Genomic DNA, 16,651 nt, shown 5'->3' with positions numbered 1-16,651 from the left:
TCCACCAGTCTATCTTATTTTTATGTATTTCAAAATAAATTGTAGCTATCAGTCACTCCCCCCCAAAAGTTTAGCATGCATATAATTAACTACGGTTCAAGGTTTGCCTACAGTTTTTTGGTGTAAAATTTATATACAAGTACAGATCTCTCTTAATCGTACATCAGCGAGTTGTGACAAATGCATACATCTGTGAACCCCAAGCTTCTATCTAGATATAGAACAATACCATCACCTCAGAAAGTTTCCCATAATCCTTCCTAGTCAATCCCCATCACCATCTTCCTGGAGCCAACCAGAGTTCTGATTTTTCCCACTATTAATTAGTTTCTCTTGTTCCAGAATTTCACTTAAATGGCTTTCATACTATATGCATTCTATTTGGGAAGTTTCTTTCACTTAGCATGATGTTGTGACGATTCTTGTACATTGTTGCATGCATCACTAGTTTGTACCTCTCTATTGTTCATTGGCATTCCACTGTTTAAGTATGTCAAACTGTCTTCATCCAGTCTACTATTGATGGGCACCTGCGCTACTCCCAGTCAGGTGCTATTGCGCTTAAAGCTACTAAAAACTTTTTTGTAAACATACATTTCCACTTCTCATAGATAAGTGCCTATGAGTGAAATTTGTGAGTCAAAGAGTAGGTGTTTGTGTTAATTTTTAAAAAAAAACTGCTAAAACATTTCCCAAAGCAGTTGTAGCATTTTTTCATTCACACCAACAATGCATGATAGTATAATTGTTCTACACTCTCACCAAAACGGGTGGTGAGTCATAATTTTACTTTGCATTTCTCTGGTAACTAATAATGTTATGCCATTTGTTGTATACTTATCTGCCATCCATATGTCTACTTTTGTGAGGCAGCTGTTCAAATGTTTTGTGCAGCCCTGGCTGGTGTGGCTCAGTGGATTGAGTGCTGGCCTGCAAATCAAAGGGTCACTGGTTCGATGCCCAGTCAGGGAGCACGCCTAGGTGGCAGGGCAGGTCCCCAACAAGGGGACATGAGAGTCAATCATACACTGATTTTTCTTTCCCTTTTTTCTACCACCCTCCCCCTCTCTAAAATAAATAAATAAAATCTTTTAAAAAATCTTTTGTGTGTTTTATTGGATTATTTGTCTTTTCATTATTGAGCTGGGGGTGTTCTTTATGTATCCTGGATATCAAACATTTGTCAGATTTATGTTTTGTAATACTTTATCTCTATCTGTAGCTTGCCTATTTATTTTCTTAATAGTATCTTTTGTGAGCACAAATTTTTAATTCTGATGAAATTTAGTTTGTCATTTTTTATGGTAATTGCTTTCCATGACCTAAGAAAACTTATCATCCTTTGAATCACAAAGTTGGTCTCCTATATTTTTCTCTAAAGGTTTATAGTTTTAGCTTTAATTTAGTTTTTTATATGATTTGAGGTAGGGGTCAAAGTTTATTTTTCCCATATAAATATCCAGTTATTTCAGAACCTTTTGTTGAAAGAACTTTCTCCCCACCCTACCACCCATTGGATTGCTTTGGTATTTTTTATCAAAAAACAAATGTCTATATAAGTATGGATCTGTTTCTGTGCTCCCTATTCTGTTATACTGATCTGTCTGTCCTATCTTGACATCACACTGTTTTGATTACTATAGCTTCATAGTTAGTCATAAAGTAAGATAATATAATTTCTCTAACATTATTATACTTCTTCAAGATGGCTTTGCATATTCTAGATCATTTATATAACCATATAAACTTTAGAATCCACTTGTCAATTTCTATCAAAAAAACCTGCATTGAATTTTTAGAACAATTTTGGGAGAATTGATACCTTAATAGTGAATCTTCCAATATAAAAATATGTTATATCTTTTCACTTATTTAGGTCTTTCTAAATTTCTCTCAGCAATGTTATTTAGCTTTAATATAGAGGTCTTGCATATATTTTGCTCAATTTATTCCTAAGAATTTTATGTTTTTAACACTATTTTAACGGAATATTTGTTTCATTTTCCTGTTGCTTGCTACTAGTAGATGAAATACAATTATTTTTAATATAAATTCCTTGTATCTTGCAGTTCACTTTTTAGTTATAGTAGTTGTTTTGTATATTCCTTAGGATTTTCTACACAAATAATCATGTCATCTGTATATATAGGTACTACTTTTTCCTTTCTAATCTTAGTGCCTTTTATTTCTTTTTCTTGCCTTAGTGCAATACTTAGAACCTCCAGAGCACTGTTGGAAAGAAGTGGTGAAAAGCAATCTTCCTTGCCTGTTCCTGAACTTCAGAAGGAAATAGTTCAGTAGTTTACCAATAAGATGGTGATAGTCATAGTTTTTCATAAATGCTCTATTAAGTGGCAGAATTTCATTTCTGTTACTAGTTTGCTAACATTTTTGTCATAAAATGGGTATTTGTTTTGTCTAATGATATTTTAAAAGATTCTTCTCTTTTATTCAAATATGATTATACAGATTGACTTTTGAATGCTCCATCAACCTTGCTTCCTGGAGATAAACCTTACTTGTCAAAATGTATTATCTTTATAATCTAAAGATATTATATAATTATATAATAATTCAGCAATATAATTGCTGAATGTTATTTTCCAGTATTTTGTTAAATAGTTTTGAATCTATGATGTTCATAGAAGATATAAGTGAGCAATTTTATTTTATGTAATGTCTGTTGGGTTTGCTGTTAAGATTATGCTGACCTCATCAAATAAGTTGGGAAGTGTTCTTTCCTCTGTTTTCCAAAAGAGCTCATGTAAGATTGGTGTTACATCTTCCTTAAATGTTCAACAGAATTTGGCAGTAAAACTACCTGGGTCCAGAACTTTCTTTAAAGAAAATGTTTTATAATACACTCACTTTCTTTTATAGATATAGGGCTACTCAGATGTTCTGCTTTAATGTGTTATCAGTTTTATTAAGCAGTAGTTTTCAAAACATCTTTCCACTTAATCTCTGTTGGCATAATTTTGTTGGCATAAATTTGTTCACAGTATTCTTGTATTTTCTTTTCAATGTCTATAATAATTCTAATGACAAACTCACTTTTGTATTTGATATACTGGTAACTTGTAACCTTCTTCTTTTTCTCTGACCAGTGCAGCTGGGACCTGATTGATTTTGTTGACCTTTACAAAAGACCAGCTTTTGGTTTTGTTAAGTTTCTTTATTGTTTGCATGTTTTCTCTTTCATTGAATTCTGCTCTTATCTTTACTATTTTCTTCTTTCTACTTACTTTTGATTCATTTTGCTTCTCATTTACTAGTTTCTTAAGGTAGAACAAACATATAAAGATGTGAATTTCCCTTTAAGTTGCTTTAGCTGAAACCCACAAATTTGGATGTGTTGTGTTTTTATTATTACTTAATTTAAAATCTTTCCTAATTACCATCGAGATTCTTTTTTGATAAGGACTATTTAGAAGTATGTTGCTTCAAATGTCAGAGTTTTCCTAGTGATCTATCTCAGTAGACTATTATCATAAAATTGTCTATTTTTCCTTTTAATTTTGTCTAATTTTGCATCATGCATTTTAAACCTGTTATTATTATTGCAATGTTTCCCTGATGAATTGATCCTTTAATTGTGATGAAGTATCTCTATTTATCTTTATTATAGCTTTTCTTGTACTAAAATCTATTTTATCTGACAATAATATTGCCACTGTATCCTTCTACTGTTTATTATTTATTGAAAACATTTTTCCACTCATTTACTTTCAACCTATCTATGTCTATATATTTAAAATGCACCTCTTATATGCAGAATATATCAAGTTGAGTCTTGATATTCTGACAATTTCTGCTTTTGAATTAGAGTATTTAGTTCATTAACATATAATCTATCTCTATGTATGGACAGGATTGGAAATAGGTCTGTCATTTTTTAATTTATTTTTTATTTTCCCCATTTTGTGTGTGTGGGTGTGTATGTGTATTTCGTCCTTCTGTTCCTTCTTTCCTACCTTATTTGGATTATTTGTATATTTTTTTAAACTATAGTACATTTAAATTTACCTAATAGCCTTTTAGCTATGCCTCTTTGGATTATTTTTGTTAGTTAGTTGCTTTAGGATTACAATGTGCATCCTTAACCTCTCACAGTCTGATTAGGGTTAATATTGCACCATCGAATAAACAGTGTAGAAACCATGTAGTCTTATATGTCCTTGTTGTTATTTATACTATAGTTCCACATGTATACGTATTATATCTACACACACTATAAATCCCACAATATAATGTCATAATTTTCAGTTTAAGAATCCCTACATTTTTTTAACTTTTAATACTTTTTGATATTTAACTAGACATTTATAATCTAATATTCTTAATTTCTTCCTGAGGATCTGAGTTTCCATCTGGTATCATAGATCTTTAACTTAAAAAAACCTGCTTTAGCATTTCTGGCTTTATTTTATTGATGAAACTGTTTGTTTTCCATCTTGTAAAATATTTTTGCCAAATACAAAAGTCTGCATCCACAATTTTTTTCTTTTAGTGCTTTAAAGGTATGGCTCCACTATCTTGTGACCTTCATAGCTTCTAATGAGATGTCCACAGATATTGTCACGTGTTGTTTTTCTGCCTACTTTCAAGCATTTCACTTTGTCTTTGGTTTTCAGCAGTTTGACTGTTAGGCCCAGAGAGGATTTTCTTTGTATGTATCCACCTCTGGTTTCACTAAGTCTCTTGAATAATAGTCATTTACAGGATTTAAGGAGTTTTCTGCCATTGTAGCTTCTTCTTTTCTTTTTCCCTTCACTCTTTCCCCATTATTCTGGGATTCCAGTTACATGTGTGTTAGACCCTTTGCTAAAATCTCTGTTCGTTTTTTGAAATCTTTTTCTTTTTCTTTGTCAGACTGGATAATTCCTACCAATTTATCTTCAGATTTGCTTACTGTTCTGTTTTCTTCATCCTGCTATTGGACCTATAGATTGAATTTTTAATTTGATATATTGTATGTTTTAGTTTCGGATTTTCATTTGGTTTCTTTCATTATTTTTATTTCTCTGCTGATATTTATTGTCTCTTAATTGTAATTATATCTGGGAGCATAGTTACAACAGCAGATCTAAAATCCTTAACTGTTTACATTAACATCTGGGTTATCTCAGGATTGATTGATTTTCAGGTCTTTATTGATTTCTCATGCAAATAGGTCACTTTTTTTTGGTTCTTCAAATGTCAATAAATTTTGAATTGTATCCTGGACATTACAAATATTATATTATAGAGACTCTGGAGTCTGTAATATTTCTCTAAAGAATGTTTTATTTTGTTTTGAAACAACTGATTTTACTCAAACTGCAAACTCTGACTCTAGAGTGGTAACTCAAATCTCAAATAAATTGCTGTAGTCCTAGCTGAAATCCATCCTGTGTATGAATAGTTCAGGGGTCAGTCATAAACTTGAGAAGAATTTATACACCAATTTAGGAATTTACTCTCAATTTCTTTTCCCCTGGACTCCCCACTCACTTTCCAAAAGTTGTGATTGTTCCAAGCTCTGCCCTCTTTCTCTTCAAGCCCTATTTCTGAAGGAATTTTAGCTGAAGCACATGGCACCAACTTTGACCTGCCTGCTGGCTAAAAGTTAGAAAAAATAAAAGTAACTGCCCCCTAAGCTGATCCCTTCATCCAGTGGCAGCTCTTCTCCAGTATCTTCCTGCTTCTGTTGATTCCCCAGTGCCTTCAGATCATTGTTTTGGAAAGGGGGTCTATTTTGTTTTCTGTTTTGTATTTTGTCTATAGTCTGCAGTTGTTTTCAGGGGGCTGTGGGTCCTTTTGGAGCTAAACTATAACAGAAGCAAAGTTCTTTTCTTGCTCTTTGATTGTTAACACAATATAAAAGTTAATCATTCTTAAATTTAAAAATGGCTAAATAATATAGTTTATGTTCTGTATAGATAGACCTAACTTAAATAAAGGCATTTTAAAACTAAATTGGAAAAAAAGTGCAATGAACCTAAACAGAACTTCAATAATTCATACACAAAAGAAAAATGCTTCTTCAGAGCCATTGTGAAAAAGACTAGATTGATGTTTTACTGGAACAGCAAAGTACAAAACACAATATCATTGAGAGAAGGAAAAGGAGGAGCAATGTATTCTAAAGACACGTTGAAGGGGCTTGACCCTTCATCTGCAGGAAGCATTCCACCTACAAATCTTAGTCCAAAGCTTCTGCAATTTTAATTTGCATACAAATTACCTGAGGATCTGGTAGTGCATAGCTGTAAAAAGATCCTTGGATCTTTCACTTATACATGAAACCCTGTGATTTTCACGTATACATGAAACTACGTGACCTATATTTTACTTGTATTTTAATTATCTGCAAAGACAGAGGATATAAAGGGTGTAGAGTAGAGAATGGTGGGCCTCTCTACACATGTGTGGTCCTGGTTAAATATACATGGGCAGCTCATGAAAAGAGTATCTCTAACAAAACATCACTCTAAAAGCCCACAAGACTGAGTGACAATATAGACCATTTTCATGGACATTATACCCTCTTCAGCCACACTCTGCTCTTAGCTAATTTCCAGTGAACCCAAATGTGCTATGCACAAGATGGAAAATCAGTGTTTCATATTTGGTGTCAATGGCAGACATCATTGATTAATCCTGATGTACTTTCTCAGTGAGACTAGATTTAAAATCTGTCTGAACACTGAATTTAGGGTCAGCACTGAGGTTGACACTTACTTTCCTCTAATTGTAGAGCCTTTATACCCTAAGGTGGACAGCAGTCAGGATGACAGCCAGGAATTCTCTCTAGTTAGGCAAAGACTTAAACGAAGAACCTAATCAACAGAGCACGGGCAAACATGCATCAGTCCATTTTCCCTTCAATCCCTAAACTACAGCCAGCTAACAACTTTTGTGTACAAAAGTAGAGAAATGATTTCAGAAAATGCTTTCAATTGCTTATAACTTTCTTGACATCTTTTTGGGGAGCAGGGCTTAATGAGTGTTTGTTTCCTACCATGACACATCCATTTGACTTAGATGGTGCCTCACCTGACAATTAATGCACACCCCTCCACCTGCATAGATGCCTTGGGTATTCAAGCTTGCCTGCTGCTTCTCAACTTCTGCATCGTAGTAACAGTCAGTGGCGTGGCCATGGCAGTTGCATGCTGAAAAGGGCATTCTAAGTTAATATTGCTTCATGACTACAAGACACTTAGTAAATTCTCCTAAAGAATATTGCTGCTTATTGAGCTACAGTAAAGTCCCTTTTGGAACACCAGGGACAATTTCAGTGGAAAAATTTCGAGACTTTGACATAATGTTCAATCTATAAATATATGCAATTTGTAGCTTCTTTCATTTGATATTAAGTAGGAGAGGTTTCTCTTTCAAAAAATAAAAGATATGTAATTACAACAAATTATCACACACAAAGCGAACATCACTATTACTGCTAATACTACTATAAACAAGAATAATTGAGTTCCCAGTATACTGTAAAAAGTGCTTTACATGCAATATCTCAATTAGTGCAATAACTCTCTAAGGCAGGTACTATTATTCCCTTAGGCCAGTTGTGGAGGCTGAGGCTCAGAGATGCTAAGGAAAGTGCCTCCAGGCGCACAGCTCATAAATAAGAGAGGCTGAATCCTGCATTGTCTTTGTTTGACTCCAAAGCCTATTCTCTGAGCCCATATTCTAAGCCTTTCATCTCAGCACTATTCATAGTAGCAATAAATTGGAAATAATCCTAATGTTCAATTATAGAGAAATGGCTAAGCAAATAATAGTATTATTGCTTGACTTTCTATTCCCAAAAGTCAATAACTGTTTGAGTTTTGTTTACAATAGCGCGCATTCTCCAGAACATAGTGGGAACTCAACAAACACTTTTTGGATACACTTAAATCCACAGGATGACAGTATTATGTGCCATCAAAAAGGATCTCAAAGGGTTTTTAATAATATGGGCAAATATCTAAAAATATCAAGTGAAAACTATCAGGATATAAAATTGTATAATACCCTATTGAATATTTAAAGTAAGTGTGAGAAAACACTAAACTACCTAAAAGATATTAATAGTGGTTTCCTTTGAGTAGTAGAATGACTGGAGATTTTCCTTTTTTAAAAATAATTTTTAAGTTTTCTACAAGTAATGTATAATAGTTTTAAAATTAGAAAATCTAATTTAAAACCCACTTAGGATTTCCATCATTGCCAAGATGGAAAAGATCTAACATGAGTAAAATTCTTATTTCCTTTTACGCAAAATATCTGTCCATTGCATTCTGTCTAGATCAAATTCTCCAAGTCTTTCTAGCAATTTGTATGTTTTAATCAAGTTCCCAAATAAATCTATTAAGAAAGAAGATGGAGTTAGACTTTCAAGTTGTCCTGTTTTTAAAAGGCTGAGCACTTCCTTATTTTCATTTCCTCAGTGGTACCATGATTTAAAAAGGAAAAAATTCAAGGCATTTATGTTTACGGCCACAGTCATTTCTTAAGAAGTCTGTTTATTCTGACTTTAACTAGTTCCAATGGAATTTAGAAAGTACCTAACAAATAAATCTTAATTCCACATGCTGTTTTTTGTAACCTTTAACCATTCAGACAAGTGTACAAATATTAAAAGGAAGTTAGTTAACACTTCTCATGTCATAAGAGTAAAGCATGTCATTCTCTGAAATTTAGTTTAATTCGTTTGAAAAACTAGCCAAATTGTTAATGTTGGAGTTCATGTGATAACACTAATTCAATCAAAGTGTCCTAAAGCAGACTCGCCCCCTGATTACTACCGTTCCCTCTTTCTAGTCCCATCTTGCAGGGGTGAGGAATGGGGAAGTCACGGAGAGAGTCATTCTTCACTTGACCATGAAGTGAGAATGGCCATCCAGGGAAGAAACCTGGGCCCGGAGATGTGCCTGAGCACACCCCTGGGGAGCACCAGCCCCTTCCCACTGGGTCCGCATCCATCAACACACTCCTGGAGCTCCTCACTGGAAATGGCCTCTGAGTAAGTGTGCTGATCGTAGAGATTGTCAGTTTTATTTCTTAATAGTTACAAAAATATTTGGCAAAAAAAGTGTAAAGTACAGATTCTTTCTTACCCACCTAGTGTTACAAAACTGGTCATTTCACAAAAAGCAAATCCATCTTCAATCCATATACTAAGGGTAGTCAGGGGAAAAAGAGACACAGTCTCTAAAACCAATAACTAAAAGTTACAAAAATGTTTTCAGCAATTGGAATGAAATGCTTCCTAAGAAGAGCAGTTGAAAAGAAAATCCACAGTTGGATGTCACAGGGCTTGTTTGTTAAAATAACAGTTTCCTTCCTTTACATTGCACCCGTAACTAAAAGTAGCCTCTCTCTGTACTTGAAAAGTAATTAAATGAAAAAATTGGAGAAAAAAAGAATAAAAAAATAAAAAAAAGAATTAACTCAAAATGAATCTTAGACCTAAGGAAAAAAAAAGTAGCCTCTCTCTTTTTTCCTTCCTTCTCTGACCCCTTCCGTCTGCACCTGCCCCCTCCTACTACAGCACCCCTCCCACCATCGCCCCCCTCCTCGCAATGCTTCCAGCTCTCTGCTTAGCCACCAATTTCACCTCCTGCTCTAGACCCCGGTCCTCAGAATAGTTAGGATTCCAATCCAGTATCACATCCCAACGAATGATACGGGGTTGGCATTTAATAGTGGCTGCGTCCTATTTTAGATAGGTAAAAAGAGAGGCCAGTTTATGTTAAAACACTCAGCCTGATCCTTGCATATGGTGATTGCTGCTATGATTTTTCTTCTTATATTTATATCTGAATTTACAGTGGGGCACTTATGCCCCTAGTCTGTGAGTTATTTATTACAATAGAAAGGCCCATGTCCCTAAGATTGACATGATCCCACTCTCTTCACAAGCAGGGGAAACACAGGTAGAAATGGGAGGAGGTGTTGGGAGGGGCCTCTGTCCCAGCGCCCCTCCCCGGGTGCTCACCTTCACACTCATTGCTCTGCTCCCATGTGGCAGGCTGCCAGCGCCTCTGACTGTACCCGGCACAGCAGCGGTCACAGGTCTCCCCGCAGGTGTGGTGTTGGCACTCACACCGAAACCTGGGCAAGTGGTGAGGCAATCTCAGTTACTGGAAGGTTTTCATTAAGATCAATTGTTCCTGCATGAAACACTCACAGTCACCGTGGTCACCCATGGTACCATAGACAGAGTAATTATGAGAACAAAAACACTTTCCATATATTATTTCAAGTCTTCCTCCCCATCCTACTTATTATCTGTTTTACAGATGTGGACATTAAGACTCAGAGATATTAAAACACTTGCCAAAGGTCAGTCCATGATCAATGAGAGCCAGATTTCAAACCTGTTTGTCCAACGCCAAAGTCCCAGCTCTTTCTTCACTACCATATTACGTTACAGTAAACCACCACATTAGCAACCAGGGCTGAGTTTACTGAGATGCGTGGAATATCACCTCTTCACAAAGATCAGGCGTCATCCTGTGAGAAAGGTCTGCTCAGATACCTTGCTCTCAACCCGGGGCCATTCACAGAGACTCACCGGGCCCAAGGAGCCTGCAAGGAGATCTCAGAGGACCTGTCCCAGGAGCCCGCGCCCGCTCCAACCCACCATTTCATCCTCCGGCCCAAAGCTGAGATTGCTCAACAAGGCACAGGAGTAAAAGTCTTTAAAAACCTACCTTCAAAAATGTATACATCTGCCTTAAAACTTCTCAAAATTATAGTGAAATTGTTGCAGCCATGGCATTGGATTAGAACTCCAAGCTCTGAGCTCCCACTCATCTGAGCTCAAAGGAGGATTCACAAGAAGTAAAAGAAAAAAGAAAATTGCCTTGAACATCTTATTCTTTCTGGTAAAGCACAATGCTTTAAGTGTGATCCAGTTAAATGGTATACATGTATACGTAAATATCTAAATAAATAAGTGAATTTAATAAATAAGATGAATAGGAATAAAAGAGGGAAAAGGCTCTTGGCTGGGCCTGCGGGGATTCCCTCAATCCTACAGTGAGGTGGGAAGGCAAACACCCAGTTCCACGCCTAATAGAAGGTGTCATCCCTTCCCCCACTCAGCCGCCTGAGAAAGCAAATGGACATCGATTTAACTGGCAGCAAAGGGCAACTGGAATCCAAATGGGATTTTGTGAGAAATGATTTCTGTTCATTGCCAATGACATCTTTGCATAAACTGGGCTAAAAGAATTATAGTGAAATATGAAACTGAGCAGTTTTCGCTTTTTGACTGGATTCCTAGGGAGCTCAGAATCAATTATGTGATCGATTCCCGTTTCTGTGCATCAAAGTCAATATGGTATACACACTTAATTGAAGCCCCCTTCTGCCAGTTCTTGATTAGCAACTAACTTTTCTGATTGTCCAGCCCTGGCTTCCTTCCTTAAGTCACTGCATCCCCTTAAGTATACAATTTTTTTTCCCATTCATGGATGTGGATTTTAGCAGCATTTGTGCAAGCCAGCTGGTTGGTCAGAAGCAGACCCCCGTGCAGGAGGCAGTTGTGCTGGAGTAGACAGGTGGCAAACTGAACCTCTCACCAAGGCACGAGGAGATGGCCTCTGCACTCACACGCACCCAGTATGCGACTCCTCCAGGTCTACAGAGACCACAGGGCTTGGCAGTCCTTCTGGGAGGGGAAACTCAGACTCCTCCGTTGACTTTACTCTCCCAGGTGGAGTCGTTTAGTCTCAGGGTCAGGAACAACAGACCAACCTGTTTGCTTCCCTCTCTCTAACTCTGACCTGACTTGTAGTAACCTCCTGGGACTACACAGGGGTGATGGGTTCATCGTTACCAAGAAAGTCTGTGCCAATTGAAGGCGAGCCTGTTGTTGGATTCACACTGTTATCTCAGACAGCACTACTGATCCCTGAAGGAGGAGTGACAACCTCAGGGACAGTTGCCGGTCCGGGATCAGGGCCCCACAAAGCACCCACATAAACTGGAAGCTGCACCTCTGCCTGAACACAAAACCAGGCCTAGCAACGCACACACCTGAATCTGACTGAAGTAAAATGTGTCTCTGGTAAATGCTACTCATCGGGAAATGTAGATTTTAAATGAAACACTGAGAGAAAATTATTACTGTATCTAGCATCCCAGTAACTTCCGGTGCCTAAAAGTGTCTCTCGTGGTTGGTAACATGAATGTATGCAATTGCTGAACACTTAATATTTCTAATCTATGCATCTTACTCTATGTATAATATACTGCAATTAAAAACAAAACTGGGTACAACCATGTTCATAGCCAAAAGGTAACAATAACCTAAGTGTTTATTGACAGATGAATGAATAAATGAAATGTGGTACATACATAATGAAATATTATTCAGCATAAAAAACAAAGGAACTACTGACATATGCTACAAGATGGATGGATCTTGAGGACATTATGCTGAGTGCAATAAGCCAGTCATAAAAAGACAAACACTGTATAATTCCACTTATACACGGTACCTAGAGTAGTCAAAATCAGAGAGACGGAGAATATAGTATGGTAGTTGTCAGCACCTAGGGGAGGAGGGAATGGGAAGTCACTTAACAGGTATGAATTTTATTTTTGCAAGATGTTCTGGAGAGTGGCTGTACAATAATGTGAATACACTTAACATTACTGAACTGTACACTTACACATGGTTACGATTCCAAAGTTTATATTATGTGTATTTTGCCAACATAATAAGTGGGGGGGAAGGATTTGAACCTGTATACCCCTGATCCCACTAGATCCAGGATGGCAAACAAGTGTTATTTCTCTTGGCAACACTAATCAATTATTTGGGCCTGCCTGCGGCACTGTCTGGCTGGGGTGAGGGTTGATGGGGGTGGGGGATGCAAACATTCACTGACACAATCAGATTTATTCATCCGTACAATGTACTTACAGTTTTTCAGGATTGTCTGCATTGCACACTTCAGCGTGGCCATTGCAAGCACACCGCCCACCAATGCTGATGTCCTTTATGCTATAATAATACTAGGCAACAGAAAACACAATGTGTCCATTTTACCGAAAAGCAACAAAGACTTTGCTTTACTAATCTTTAAGGAATATTTATACTGGACCTGCTTCTCTTTCATTCATTGCGTTATCTATTTTTCATATTTTCATTTATTTATTTTTAGAGAGAGGGGTAAGAAGGAAGAAAGAGAGGGAGAGAAACATCAATCTCTCCCATCCGGGGACCTGGCCCACTATCCAGGCAGGCACTCCCGCCCGGGAACCAAATCGGCAGCCTTTTTTGGTTTGCAGAACAGCACTCAACCCACTGAGCCACATTTGAGGCTGCCTCAACTCCAAGGGAGCCACATTTGGATATAATTTGTCTTATGCAATAAATGCATTCCTCAATCAAATTTAATCACATAATGCTGAATTCGTACCTTTTTAAAAATGAAATGCTTTAAATGCACGGAGGGAAATTGCCTTGGGAAAGAATTTTACCCTTTAGCCTTTTGGAAAAAGATTAAGTGCTTCCAAGCTTATTTTTTAATGTAAATCTGGGTTTCATAAGTCAAACATATTTATTTACCAAAAATAAGTTTTTGAATCACAAATTTTGCCCCTACTATGCATGTACAGTCTTGCCCCTACTACGCATGTACAGTGTTTACAAAGATGATCAGATACAGCACTCTGAGACCGACAGGTGCCATCAGCAATTGCTGAAGCCTTGCTAGCTCAAGGTTAGTAAGGCCAAACACTGAAGTTCAAGCTCAAAAAGGCCAGACAAAGCAAGCTTCAGATCTAGCTGAGGATCAGCCTCGAAGCCAGGCCCAGATGCGGGTAGGCCACTGCATGGACAGGGACATCTCTGGTGGGTTGCAGGCCTCTGTGCTGGTGCCAACAGGTGGTACTGTGTGCCAGCTCCCTGACTTCTCAGGCTCGGTGGGAGATGCACAGGGGTTGGTGAGTAATTTGGGGGTTTTATAATAATCATTCTGTCATGAACATATCTGCCAGCGAGAAAGTCTTTGAATTCGCAAGGATAAGAGGGTTTTGTATCTTTCTGCTATCGCTGTCAAGATTAGTCGTCTTAAAGTGCCCTATTCACTCAATATTGAGGTTCCGTTCTGATTTCCTCTTTAAAAACTGTTGAAGTGTCTAAGCTTCCTGGCAACATCTTACTTAGTCTGAAGGCATTTACAACCCTTCTTGTTAATGTGGGTAAATTCAGTATTCAAGGGCTTCCTGCGATATGTTAACACTCAGAGGCTTCTCGGCTGATCACCACAGAAGTTTCTGTGTGTGTGTGTGTGTTAAGGGTGGCAGCAGCAAAGAGGGAAGCCCGTGATCAGCTTTCACCCCACAACACTGCTGTTCCTCCATTCAAAAAGCAACTTAGATGTGGGGATTCAAGATCAGACGTTGTGCCCTCCATTAAAAATTGCTTAATATAGAAGACAGCACTGACCTCGGTGAAAAGAAATATACATACATGACAGTATAAATCTCTCAACTCCCCACAAGACAAATTTTTAAAAATAATGGTGAGGTACATTGGTAGCAGGGCTACCAAACACCTGGAGGAATGGAAACACAGTCTGGCCACAGTGTATCAGAAAGCTCCACCCTTCCTTGTAAATTCCACCCTCGGACCCGGGATGTCTCCCACATACAGCAGCTAGCATTGCTAACGGCACAGGGAATGCAGAAGACAAGCCACCTACACCCAAGATAACAGGACTTTTTGGAAAAGCCTTAAAACTGTAGCAAAACTTACTTTTCTCTCTTTCTTTTCCCGCCCTCTAATAGTACTTACATAAGAAGGCAAACTCTATAAGGTGCATAGGTCACCATCCATTCACCCTTCCAGGTCCACTCTCCACCTTTCTCCACCCCGCTCTTTGCCCTGAGGCTGAACTTCATGGGCTGCAACAAAGGTCTCTTGCTCTCTGGCTTTCTATTGGGTTTGGTCAGAGGGAGGCACTAGCAGGAAATCAGAGGGTGGGTGAACAGTGAGCTCGGGGCATTTGTTTTGATGGTCCCCTCTGTGCCCGGGAGACAGGGGTACTCTCCAGACACTGAGTGAGAGATGTTCAGGCTATACATCCCACATAGTGGGAGCAACAGTGCTCACCAATATCCATGTCGCCTCTGCTTTGGCTAGGTTACATTTCCCAGCCTTCTGCAACTAGGTGGGGCTATACAGTCAGTTCCTGCCAATGGAAGTGACCCGTCTGGCTGGGAACATGTAGGTCTCTTCTGCCCTCTCTCTCTTCCATCATTTTCTGAACCGATGCAGGGGATCCAGAGAAGACTCTGAGGTCCCGTAGGCTGCACATTTAATTTAAAAAGCCCTGTTCACTTTATGGAGCCAGTCCCACCTGCTGAGCACATTAGACTGTCACGTGAGGAAACAATGAACCTTGACTTTGTTACGCCTCTGAAACCCGGGGACTGTTTGTCCTTATATCCAACTAACAGCACGCTGGCTGTCATCCTTTGCCTTTCATCTTCTTTCGTCATTTTTCCTCAACAAACAAAGTTCTGATGTATGTCTAGTATTTCAGACAAAAACAACTCCTATGCCAACCCCAGTACTTGCTGCAAATATTACCTGAATGAGTTCAAGGCAGTTCATTTGACAAGCCAAATAAAAAGTGTAAAAAGTTGCTGTCTAGGCACCTAAAAACACAACTCACCCTCCGAGTGACAGTCGGGTCTCGCTGTGCCTTGGAGATGAGGTGTCCAAGCAGGGTGTTGGTTCGCAGGAAACGCAAGCGTATGTTTGTTGCCTTGGTGAAGTCCCTCAGAGTGTGGGAGAACGTAAAATTTTTCGCACCAGGACGACCGTTTATCAAGGACACCACAACCTAAAATAACCACACACACACACACACACACACACACACAGAGGGAGAAAAGGTCCTTTCATCAAAATGTAGCAGCCAGTGACTATCAATATCTCACACATCCCAAAGCACTAGGCTTCCTTGAGCCATTTCATGCTTGTAGGTGGTGTTGGGTCTTGTTTATGTCTGAAAACATTGCTAGTTCGCCTTCTCTTTGAATCTGGTCATCTGTTCTGAAAGCTGGATTCTCAGAAGATGTTATCCTTCCCTTTTCCAGCCCTTTGTGCTACCAGTGTAGTTGTGGGGCTGTCATGCTACGAAATGTTGAAAGTGGAATGTTAAAATATATAGATAAAAGGAAACAACTTTTTCTCAAGCTGCATCAAAGAAACAAAGCTAAGGTAATCAAAACCTCAGTGATGTTTAAAAAAAAACAGCCTCAGCATTTAAAGTTGATAGTGAAGGAGATAAAATAGCTATACAAAACCAAAGTTTTATTTTAAAGCTTGAGGTAATGAAGTTCAAGTCCCATCCATTTGAGACATGAACCACTCACCACTCATTGCCAGATACTGGATAGAGCTACTCGAGATCTTTCTACCTAAAGAGGGGGAGACAGACACTTATTGAAAAAGCTTATTGGAAATTCACTTCATGCTCAGTACAGCCTCACAATATCCATGGAATTCTCTGATTTTCTCTACTTCTGTTTTCCCACTGCCTCTAACAACACCCTGACCGACTTCACAGGGGCAAAAATACACACTAAAGGACAACACTTATCCCGGATGTTGCTCAGCGCCCACGGGATCACGGAT

At 38.2% G+C, this 16,651-nt stretch overlaps 1 protein-coding gene across 1 annotated transcript in view; it reads right to left on the bottom strand.

Annotated features, from left to right (window-relative positions):
- Positions 1–16,651, bottom strand: part of LAMA3 (laminin subunit alpha 3) — a 255,409-nt gene that overhangs the window by 172,462 nt on the left and 66,296 nt on the right. The window contains exons 5-8 of the mRNA XM_037031991.1: positions 15,684–15,854; positions 12,923–13,014; positions 9,983–10,098; positions 7,039–7,157 (exon numbers count right to left, since the gene is read on the bottom strand). Of these exons, the coding sequence (XP_036887886.1) occupies positions 7,039–7,157; positions 9,983–10,098; positions 12,923–13,014; positions 15,684–15,854 (498 nt within the window). The remainder of the gene's footprint in view (positions 1–7,038; positions 7,158–9,982; positions 10,099–12,922; positions 13,015–15,683; positions 15,855–16,651) is intronic.

The sequence above is a fragment of the Sturnira hondurensis genome, unplaced genomic scaffold (assembly GCF_014824575.4).
Source record: "Sturnira hondurensis isolate 20B ecotype Veracruz unplaced genomic scaffold, ASM1482457v3 Scaffold0001872, whole genome shotgun sequence".
NCBI classification, from domain to species: domain Eukaryota; kingdom Metazoa; phylum Chordata; class Mammalia; order Chiroptera; family Phyllostomidae; genus Sturnira; species Sturnira hondurensis.
The sequence above is the reverse complement of the archived record's forward strand: the minus strand, read 5'-3'. Positions and strand labels throughout refer to the sequence as shown.